Source organism: Somniosus microcephalus, chromosome 19, assembly GCF_052327205.1.
Source record: "Somniosus microcephalus isolate GS21.2 chromosome 19, FLI_Smic_1.0, whole genome shotgun sequence".
Lineage (NCBI taxonomy): Eukaryota > Metazoa > Chordata > Chondrichthyes > Squaliformes > Somniosidae > Somniosus > Somniosus microcephalus.
Window position 1 is genome coordinate 67026600 of NC_141005.1, and position 11753 is coordinate 67038352.

Sequence of the window (11753 nt, forward strand, 5' to 3'; positions counted from 1 at the left end):
TGACGATTCCTCCCATCACCCCTGTGCGTACGCGATAGGCCAGGCATCTCGCTCCGAAGATGCAGATGAGGTCCAAGGCTCATTTTCGGGCGGCCGGAAACAGGCTCAGACTAAATTCTACCCCAATATCTCCTCCATATGCTTCTCAGCGAAGCCTGCGTTCTGTTAAAAGCTCTGTGTAAATGCAAGTTGTTGACGTTGTCTATAATGATTTGGTCACTAGCGAACCCGCCCATTTTGCGCTTCCGACCAAGACCAATTTCACTATCTGTGAGTTGGGAAATACCGTTCAACGCATTCAATCGACAACAGTCAGCCATCAAGTTCACGTGTGTTCCCGCTCACGCATGCGAGCGCCAGTGTGGGTGTGTGTGAGTGCCATAGTACGGTCACATCAGTCACACACTGCTTTGCTTTTAGATAAATTTGCGCACTCTTTATTACGTGAGCTTTCATAATACCGAAAAACAATAAATCCAGAAAGCACTTGCATTATAGATCTGACTTATTTTACATTTGAAATAAAAGACACGGAAAACCGAATTGCATTTGAGATTGGATCAATAATTTTATTCAATAGCTGCATTAGAATAGATTAGCAGTAAGCAAATTCTTAGGATGCAATAATCATATTTTTGCATTTTAATTAACGTTATTGAATGCATATAACTTGGATTAATTAACATTGAGCTTTCAATTAACACCGAAAACCTTTGGCTCGAAGAGCTTTTAAAATTAGCAAGTCTTATAAGACGAAGTTCCAACCGCAATGACTATTTTTTTCAACCTCCGAAATACAATAAATTTCTACCCATTTTGTCACATGAAAGAAATGAATAGGGATGAACAATCTTTTTCAGCTCGGTCAAGTACAGTTTATGAAATCAGATACAGCTGGATCTGGCGATACTTGTTTGAAGCTGGTTTGCCTGAGTCTCGTGTTTAACCACACAGGAGTAAAGCTCGTGTGAGTTCCACTCTGAGGCTGGCAGAGTCAGATAACTGCTCACACTGAACGTGTTGTCCGTCTCCTGCTGGATCCGACTGGTCTCAACACCATTCCTTCTAACACTGCCATCTACAGTCCATTCAATCTCCACAGCGCCCGGGTTAAAGCCGTTCACCAAACATACCAGGGTCGCCGTGTTCTTTGCTGCGATTTGATCCGATGAAGGCGGAAGGACAGACACCGAGGGGCCCCGCGGATCAGTTTTTTTTTAAAAGACCTAAGTTTAGTAGTGTTGGGGTATTGCATTGTTTGAAACATAAGATTTGTTCAAAATAATATTTTCCGTATCACATTAATCCATTCAATATTGTAAATAAATCACTTTGCTTTGTACATATTTCAAAATATTACATTCACACTATGGGCACTTTAAACATTTGCCAGCTCTAGCACTCTGGTCAATAATTGTCATTATACTTGGATAAATCTTGACTTTGTGCGATAGTTTAAAATCGATGACAGTGAATCGGCCGCCCATTTTACAGTGTTGCCTAATTTTATTTCAATTGACTTCAATTTAAATAAAATTCAGGAGAGATGTAAAACCGGCTGCCGATTCGCTATCACCCGTTTAACACTATCGCACAGTATCGAGATCTACTCCCCTGACCCTACTTAAATCTTACTGTGATGCGTTCCGATGGTTCGACTGTTAAGTCATCAAGACGAGAGAACAACAGATGATTTCTGTATGGTCTGAGTATAAGCACAACGTCCGTGTCCGTACGTACACGTGTGCGTACAGGTACACAGACGACGCAATACATGTAAAACATTGAAAATCTAGCCGCTTTCGTTACTGGCCAGCAGAAATCGCTTGGCGCCAACGTTAAATTTGCAGTGTAATGCATCTTTAATTATCTTTCAAATGTTTGTTTTATCTTCTTTCTCGAAATATTACTCCGTACATTGAAACAACTAACAGCTTAGACCAGATTGCTGCAGTGAACCTGTGAATCATGCACTTACAAGAAACATTTGTCCATAAGACGTGTATTATTGGGGAAGAAAAATCCAGTCATATTATAATGCCAAGCAAAATTAAAACAGTTTTATTAAGGGTTGGTGCTGAGCTCATATTAAACATGCACTTTAGTTTAACTTACATGGTTTTACACTTTTACAGATTTTTTGTAGCGTTAATTTGAAACATGTCCATGTTTCCTTGTGACCACCCCATTACACTTTCCACAATTTATTTCACTATAGGATATCCACATTTCATACACTGAGAGTATTCGCGCACTTTATTATCTCACATCGTAGACTACAAGCATCGCAATTTTAAAAATTACAAATTAATTTCAAAATCAACATGAAAAAGACAGGGATCGTCAATCCATTTGGATTGAAATGAAGGCTAGGAAGAGATAGGTCGCACTATTCGGCTATATTACAGATCACAAAATAGTGTTAAAGAGGTGCCCGGTGAAATATGCAAACAAATACAATTAATTAGTAAAAGAAAAACACAGAATCATAAGCATGGGGGATCTGAGCTACCCCAAATTCGAATTAAATCAGCGGGATCTGCCACAATGGGACAACATAAATCGGGGCTTTACGCCACTATCTTCCGGTCACGACCCACATTCGGTTCAAAACTGCGCTCAGATTAAAATTTGTCTCTGAGATATTCGTACATCAACGCGCTAAATCGTACTAAATTATTCTTTATTTTAACAAAGGCATTAAACTGTTTAACTAAATTGGTTACTCCCTTCTTTTGAATATCTGAAAAAGCAACGATGAACATACAAATCCTTCCAATCAGGATATCGCAGACCGCTGGTTGTTCCGGGGCGGGGCGGGGGTGGGGGTGGGGGTGGGGGTAGGATCACTCTGACATAGCGGCAGCCTAAACGCGTTCGTTCGATCGTTCGTTCACTTAATTAATGTATTCGTTCTTTCATGCATTGATTTCCTCTGGCTGGTATATAATTTTTTAGAAAGTGTTTACTATTTCGCATGTTTTCCCTAAAAATGGCACCAGCATATTTTCTCCCATCCCAATTAGTTTACCAAATCATAGCTTCAAAACAACTACAGCAATTTTAATTAGTAGGAAAGGCATTGCCTCCAATCTCCAAGTATTAGTTATGCATCAGATTTTGTGGGAAACTTTACTATGCTGGCTATTTTAGGGGAAATGCTTTGGAAATGAACGCCTTTTAACGTAGCTAAAACACAGCGAGAGGAAATCTTCTCACTGTCAGCTAATCGTATCCATTTCCAGGGTATATTTACCATTTCGGGAATATAAAATAAATTGTCATAAATTATTGTAGAAATTCCCGTCCTTGATTGATTAATATCAGGCCTATCAAGTCAATACTAAAGCAATTCAAGGCGGCAGTAATTGGTTCCAGCCGAATTGCGGTTAGGGAGATTACAGTTTATTGCTTTGGAGCCTGAATTTGAGATATGCTGCAGAATTGTTCTCCTTTCAATTTACATACTTCTCAGAAAACTCTGGCCTCCACTGGACTGCGGTTGCACGGGCACTGGACACACTCCCGTACTTCGCACGCGGGCCTAGACAGTTACTGTCAGTAGGGTTCGTGAACGGGCATCATACCCTGGCTTCATTCTGTCATCGGCGGAGATGCACACAAAGTAACTTCCAATATAACCACTGGGAAGCGGTCAAGAGCGAGAAACTTGATTAAGCTTTCCCATTGCCTAACTCGGCGATATCGAGTCCAATACTTATCCTGGTGTGAGATAAGTTAATTAAGTACGAAAGGAGGATGCAACCTGAAGAAGTAACGGGTGTAAACCTTCTAAAACTTGACGATTCATTCACCCACTTAGACAGAGTTACTTCCAACTGAGGTACCAGGTGAGGCCCGGTAAACATCTGATGATTCGAAATTGTCATTTTTGCAAGCAATTGAATTGAGTCAAATAAAATATTACACAACTTAATTACTTCCTCTGAAGTAAACAAAAACCCACAGAACTTTACACATGAAGGGGTTTTACTTATTGCCAACACTCAGTCTTGTTCCTTTACAGAAGATTAAACCGTTGGACCACATTGGACAGTAATAGTCCGCAGCGCCCTCTGATTGTACATTAGACATTGTAGAAGTTCCCGTGTTGCCTGATACGGAGCAGGAGAATCGTTCTGAAATACCCGGGCCTCTGTAAATGCTTCCCGAATAACAGCAGACTAGAAGCCAGGGAGTGTTCCCAGGAATCTGCTGGTACCAGGAGACACCACCGCTTCCTAAATTGGCCCCAGACATGGTACAACTTATTTGGACGTTCTTTCCCGGAGAAGTTGACATCGAAAGCGGCTGGTTTACCGTAACTTGCGCGTTTAAATCTGAAAATAAGGAGCAATGTCAGAAAAGAGGCAGGACAGTGAGAGTAATAACTTGTGATGAAAGTGGGGTGAGAAATTTCCCAGAAAATAGTCCTCGAGATGAAATCTAATCAGTCGACAAAAGCAAAATACTCACAAACTACCAAAAACACCAACGCACTGACCACACGGATCCAGTAAGGCATTGTAAAGAATTGAATGGAGCTCAGACAGTTTGCAGTTGAAATGGGTTCTAAAGTTCCTCTCCAACTCCACTTATCAACCGTGTGAAGAGGTGCTCCGTATTTATTCAAATCAGTCTGCACCTTGCCGCCAATCAAAAGCTGCCAGCTTCTTACTATGTGTCAAATTAATCTCAAACTACCAGGAAGATAAGGGACGGTGTTCATATTTTGTGTTTCTGCATGCTTAAACATATTTCTATTCTTATATTTATTCTTAAACGAACAGAGAAATAGAAATAATTGAACCCACACGTTTTTGATATCTATTTTAACACAAGCCGTTGCCTTTTTTCATTTATATTGCATATATTTTCTGTGCAGTCTCACAGAGATTATAACAAACACGTTCCATTTTTATATCATAATATTCGTGATCATTTTAGTTGCCAAGGATAAATGAAGATAAATATTTCAACTACAATGTGCACCTAAAAATTGGTTCCGAGAAAATGACCTCGCGGCAGACGCAATCTGTGCATGATTTGTTCCATTATAACTTTACTTAGTTGTTTGAATCTGAAAATTCACATGGGCTATTACTGTGGATGGTGCATTGGAGCTCTCTGATTGAAAGCACCAAGCGGATGAAACAATCGACTATAAATTATTTCTGAGCAATTAGCTTTGTCAGACGTGACTGATATTCCTGTGCTATTGGAAAGCGCAACAAAATGTTGCCAGAAGGACGCGAACAACACATGAACTTGGAATAATGACACTCATGTTGCTATTGCATTTGACTTCAATGGAAACTAAACCGGTAGAGATGGTTAACCGGTGACCAAGCTGATATAGAGCGTTTTATACTCAGGTCTAAAGTCAAAATTACCCACAGCGTGTCGGAACACTGTAGCGATGTCTGGTGTCGGATATTATAAATTCGGCATATCTTATACCCATACATGGTGTCATATTACGTGCATCTAGTATTATGTTATTGATATATTATGTGATTATACTTTATATAATTTATATATATTAAATATATAGTACTAGACGATCTGCGGTGGCGATGCGCATGGGTTGTAAAGACCAAGCTTAGTCCAAGTGAAACTTAAGGGTAGATCTTGACTTTGTGGGATAGTATAAACGGGCGATATATTTAAAAAGTGCCGGTTTCGTGCATTCAGTGCGCATGCGCGGGAAACCGGCACTTCCGTTCCCCTGAAAGAAGGGGTTAAGAGGTGGAACGCGTGCGCAGGAGAGGCAGCGGGTGCGCATCGAACTTACGTTTTTTTTGCAGGGTTCTCCGGGAGGGAAAGTCTCCAGCAGTTACACTTGTAAAAAGCAGGCGCAAGACCTGCTTTTAATAAGGTAAGTGGTGAATTAATTAAAATTAAAACATTTTTTCCACAGGTTTATTATTTTTAAATACTTTAAAGAAAGGTAAGTTTATTTTTAGCCCCGTTAGAAAATGTAATTATTTTTTTCAAAAATGTAAATTATTGTTTAAAATAGTTATTTCATGTAATTTATAGTTTATTTTAAAAATGTGATAAAAACAAAATTATTTGAGGTTTTAGTGATGTTTTGGGGCTTATAGTATTTATAGGTTTGACAGGTCTTCCTGTCAAACTTATGAATGAAGCGTTCCCTGCTACCATTGGGTCTCCATGGCCCACGTGATCCCAGGGGACGCATCGAACTAACTACGCCCCTGGGATATGCAAGCACTGCGCGCCGGCAGTTGGAGGAGGCCCAGGATTGCAATTCCATGGGGGCTCACAGCTCAACGGCCGGCGCACAAGGTAAGTGCAGGTCGGAGGCTTGCACCCGCAGGAAGCCTCCGACCCGAATTTCTGGTATATTTTATATGATCGTATGACGTCAAGATATACCCTCAGCTGTTCTGCTGAACAATCATCAAATTGAAACTGGTTAGGCTGGTTAGGCCACAACTGGAGTATTGCGTCCAGTTCTGGTCACCACTTAGGAAAGATGTGAAGGCACTTGAGAGGGTGCAGAGGAGATGTACCAGAATGGTTCCGTGAATGGGGGATCTTAGCTACAAGGACAGGTTGGAGAAGCTGGATTTGCTTTCATTAGGGAAAAGGAGGTTGAGGGGTGATTTGATAGAGGTGTGCAAGGTTATGACGGGTTTGGATAGGCTAGACGGGGGAAGGCTGTTCCCACTAGTTGATGGTCCAAGGACTAGGGGACACAGATTTAAGGTGTTGTGCAAGAGATACAGGGGGGATGTGAGGGGAAACTTTTTTACACAGCGAATGGTGAGGACGTGGAACTCACTGCCGACAGAAGTGGAGGAAGCAGAGACACTCAATGTTTTCAAGGGGAGACTGGATAGGCACTTCAGGGAAATAAACTTGCAGGGCTACGGAGATAGAGCGGGGGAATGGGGCTGACTGGATTGCTCTGCAGAGAGCCAGCACGGACTAGATGGGCCGAATGGCCTCCTTCTGTGCCGTTATGACTCTGACTCTATGAAACGTTCACTCTGTTTCTCTCTCCACAGATGCTGCTTGACCTGAGTGTTTCTAGCATTTTCTGTTTAATTTTAGTCAAAATCTGCCCTCGTGTTTAGAAGGGGATAGTTTAATTAGTGCATGCAGACGTATTCAGGCCTAGTCTTTAACTAATGCAGTTTGCCCTTATTTTAATATAATACGTTGATTTTATAATGGCCGGGATTTTACAGGGCGTATGGTGGTGTACGCACACCATACGCCATCCTAAGTGCCCCGCAAGTTCAAGGTCTCCGCATGCAAGTTTCTCCTTGACAGATCGTACCCATCCACTGGAAGTTCACTTTTGCTGGCGCAGAATTGGGTTATTTGGCCAACTACTGACTAGCGAATACACATCAAACCCTTATACCTAGTAAAAGAAGGCATAAGGCCTTCTTTTACCAGCATAAGTTTTAAATAAATGGTAAAATATATATTTTTAATTAATTAAGCATTCACTTAAATTTAAAATTCGTTTAGGTCAATTTTGTGCCAGTTAAAAATGTTTACACGTATTAATCAATTTCTTTTTATTTTAAATGTTTAATTAAATGGCATTTTAATTAATTTTGAACTTGTGATCATTTATTTTCATTTCAGTATTGTGAAATTGTATTTTTAGGCGATTTCTATTCTGTTTATGGGGATTCCGTAGGTAAATGGAATCCCCATAAGCATAATAGGAATCTCCCTTTGTCAATAGTTGGCTTGGTCCACGTGATCCCAGGGACACTTGCGAACCGCATGCACCTCTGGGATGCGTAGGCCTTTGCGCAGGCGTACGCCTGCAGGCCCAGGACCAGAAGAGTCCGAAGCGCCGGAGGCAGCAGATAAGTACGGAGTTTTCTGTTGTTTTGGAGGTGTACGTGGGTGGCAACCCTCTGACCACAATTTCCAGCCATTATTATTTATACATAAATAGCGAAACTTCCACCAATTTGAGAATCAGGAAAGTAGAATTGGTCTGAGCACAGGAAGTTCCCTACAGTGCAGGCCGAGGGGCTGAGTGGTGCAATACGGTGCCACCACTGCTAGCGGCTGTAATTATAAAGTTACAACTTTACACCGGCCGTATCCCTTATAGATATGGACATAGGAATTTTAACGGGAACAAGTTGACACAAGAGTGTGATTAAATTGTGGTAACAGTAAGAAAGGTCTTGTAGACCATAAGTGCATTCAAATATAAGATTTTGATTTCTTGGTGTTCAATTTCCCATAGCATTTTACGTAGAGAGTCAAGACCAGATATAGTGGGGTGAATTTCCTTAGGGTTTCTCGTGATTGGGCACCATAACTTCAGCGCGAGATATTCAAAACTACACAGATGGGGTTTCCGATGACATTTCCCTAAGGTCGGCCGCGAATCGGGAGAATCCTAATAACATTCCTGATGGTATTCTGTAGCTTAATTGGGGTTAGAGGGTGAGTGTAATGGGATGAGGACACGAAGATGTAATTTATTCGCCATTTAATAGATATATATTCTGTCGCTATTTTTATTTCATATTTTGATTTTATTTTCTGCAGCACAGGCTGAGGAGCTGACAGATGCAGAACTGAGATGCTCAACTTGTTCGAACGAAAATATGTGAAAGACACGCGATTTCCTCTGACTAAATATCAGCAAAACCATAAGAGCTCCAATTGCAATATTTTAAATTGTTCAGACTTCTTGTTTGTCGTGTCCATTTCCGCTTGGCACGATTTAGTAATATTTTTGTGGTATTAATACCATCCAGACTTAATAAAGAAAGGTAATACTTAAAATGAAACACCGCTATTTCTGCAACAAGTAAGAACTACAGGCAAGATTGTGGAAAGGGACAATGACACTCCAGATCTATCACAGGCATTACCGTTATGGTTACATCGGGCCGGAATTTGCGGCCGGAGGCGGACCTCCGCAGTACACCTCTCAGGCGAAAAAAAATTCGACCTACCTGCTGGCTTCCGGGTTTCGGAGATTTCGGTTCCTGGGCCTGCAGGCATACGCCCGCGTGAAGGCCGACGGATCCCAGGGACGCAGGCGGTTCGGAAACGTCCCTGGGATCACATGGGCCAGGTCCTCCTATCAGAAAGGAGGATTCCTCCTCATGCTTATGGAGACTAGTTACCGAAGGGAATCCTGATTAGCATATGAGGCTCCCCCAAATAATTACATAATTTACAGAGCTGGAATAAAAATAAATGTTCCCATTTTGAAATTTAATTAAAAGTCCCTTTAATGAAGCATTTACAATGCAGATGTAATTTAAACATTTTAATCCGGGCCAAAATTTACATCAACTAATTTTAAATTTTTGTGGGTGATTTTTATCTTTACATTTTCAATTTAACATTTATATTGCCCTTACGCGGGTGAAAGCAGGCCCTAGGTTTGTTTTTAGCAGGCATCAATGTTTTGTGGGCATTTGCTGGTTAGTAATTCGGAAAATAGCCCAGCTCTGCACCAGCAAAATAGATTTTTGGGTCAGTTCGTATGATTTGTCAAGGCGAACCTTGACAGGTCGCACGTTCTGGCTTTTTGCGCATGCACAGTGCATACAGAAAGCCGGAACTTGCGGGGCCTTTTACAAGGCTCACGTTGGCGTACGCAACGCGTACGCCGTCATCGGCCTCACAAAATCTGGGCCATTATTAACGTTACCATTGTACTCATTAATTTGAATATTATACATTGATTTGAATGTGCTGGAGGCATTGTATCAGAAAAGTAGAATTGCTTTGAGCATATTAAGTTCTCTACAGTGCAGGCCGAGGGGCTGAGTGCTGCAATACGGAGACTCTATAATGGCACCACTGCTTGTGGCTGTAATTATAAAGTTATAACTTTACATAGGCAGTTGCCATTATAGATATGGACATAGGATTTATAATGGGAATAAATTGTCACAGAAGTGTGATTACATTGTGATAACTGTAAGAAAGGTCTTGTAGACCACAAGTGCGTGCTGATACAAGATTTTGATTACATTGGTATTCAGTTTCCCGTGGCATTGTACATAAAGAGTCAAGACCAAATATAGAGGGGTGAATTTCATTCGGGTTTCTCCTGACTGGGCACCATAATTTCAGTGGGAGAGTCCAAAACTGCACCAATAGGATTTCTGCTGATCTTCCCCTGAGGTTATGCCCTCGAAAAGAAAGAAAAACTTGCATTTATAAAGCGCCTTTCACGACCACCGGACGTCCCAAAGTGCTTTACAGCCAATGACGTACTTTTTGAAGTGTAGTCACTGTTGTGATGTAGGAAACGCGACAGCCAAGATCCCACAGGTGGCAATGTGATAATGACCAGATTTGGTGATGTTGATTGAGGGATACATATTGGCCAGGGCACGGGGATAACACCTCTGCTCTTCCTCAAAATCGTGCCTTGGGAACTTTTACATCCACCGCTAAAAGCAGTCGGGGCCTTGGTTTAACATTTCATCCGAAAGCCTGCACGCTCCGACAGTGCAGCTTTCCTTCAGTACTGCACTGGAGTGTCAGGCTAGAATTTTGTCACAGCGAAGCAGAAGGTAGTAGAGAAATTGGATCAGACTAAAATAGATGAATAGGAGTTACTTAAATGGCTGGCAGCATTCAAAGTAAAAATGTTACCCCGTCTCATCTTAAGTTGCTGGGGAAAGTAAGGTTGGAAATTCCAATCCTGATTAGATATGGGAGTGGTGCCAATTTCAAAGCTTGCAGATGGCACGAAACTCAGAAATGTAGTAAACAGTGAGGAGGATAATGACAGATTTTAGGAAGACATAGACAGCCTGGTGAAATGGGCAGGCACACGGAAGATGAAATTTAATACAGAGAAGTGTGATGTGAATCGTTTTGGTAGGAAGAATGAGGAGAGGCAATATAAACTAAATGATACAATTTAAAGGGGTTGCAGGAACAGAGAGTTCCGGGGGTCTGCGTACACAGGCTTTGAAGGTGGCAGGAAAAGTTGAGAAAGACATACAGTATCTTTGGCTTCGTAAATAGAGGCATAGAATAGAAAAGCAAATACGTTACGCTAAAACTTTATAAAACATTGGTTAAGACTCAGCTGGAGTATTGTGTTCAAATCTGGGCACCACACTTTAGGAAAGAGCTGTTCAAAATCATGAAGGGTTTTGATAGAGTACATAAGGATACACTGTTTCCAGTGACATAAGGGTCAGTAAACAGTGGACACAGATTTCCGGTAATTGGCAAAAGAACCGGAGGCGACATGACGAAAAAAAGGCACAGTGAATTAGTATGATTTGGCAAGCACTGCCTGAAAGGGTGGTGAAGCAGATTCAATAATTACTTTAAAAGGGGATTTGGATAAATACTTGAAGGGGAGACATTTGCAGGGCTATGTGGAAAGAGCAGGGAGCGGGATTAATTGGATGGCGCTTTCGAAGAGCCGGCACAGGCAAGATGCGCCGAATGGCCACCTTCTTTGCTGTTTCATTCTATGATTCAATGATTCTAGGCTCTATAGAGAAAGGGTCTTTAAACATATGGTAGGTTTATTTCTAACTTTCTCTTTAAGCTTTAATCTTTAGATTTTATCCATAGATAAAATCAACGAAGGATTTAAACATTTGTAACAATTGGTTTTATTGACATTAAAACACAACCGGTTTACAGATAGAGATGCTTGCAACCTAGCCAGTGTTACAAATCGAAACTCAGAATGGTCACATTGTTCTGCTTCTGGATACTGAAATCTTCGTTGGCATCCTTCTTGGTGT

At 41.2% G+C, this 11753-nt stretch overlaps 1 protein-coding gene across 1 annotated transcript; it reads right to left on the reverse strand.

The window, feature by feature from the left end:
- Positions 1-874: 874 nt before the first annotated feature.
- On the reverse strand, positions 875-4525 carry LOC147104581 (immunoglobulin lambda-1 light chain-like). The gene is made up of 3 exons (XM_085962161.1): positions 4477-4525; positions 3999-4340; positions 875-1207 (listed from the first exon to the last, which is right to left on the reverse strand). Exons 1-3 carry the CDS (start codon positions 4523-4525, stop codon positions 885-887), a joined length of 714 nt encoding a protein of 237 aa, XP_085818287.1. The 3' UTR covers positions 875-884.
- Positions 4526-11753: the final 7228 nt, after the last annotated feature.

Bases quoted from the DNA above. Each gene is read 5' to 3' on its own strand.
- LOC147104581 (XM_085962161.1), bottom strand. From the start codon at position 4,525: ATGCCTTACTGGATCCGTGTGGTCAGTGCGTTGGTGTTTTTGGTAGTT. The intron at 4,341-4,476 runs GTGAGTATTTTG...CCTTATTTTCAG, and splicing joins GTTGGTGTTTTTGGTAGTTT to ATTTAAACGCGCAAGTTACG. The intron at 1,208-3,998 runs ATAAGTAAAACC...AAAAAAAAACTG, and splicing joins AACAAGACTGAGTGTTGGCA to ATCCGCGGGGCCCCTCGGTG.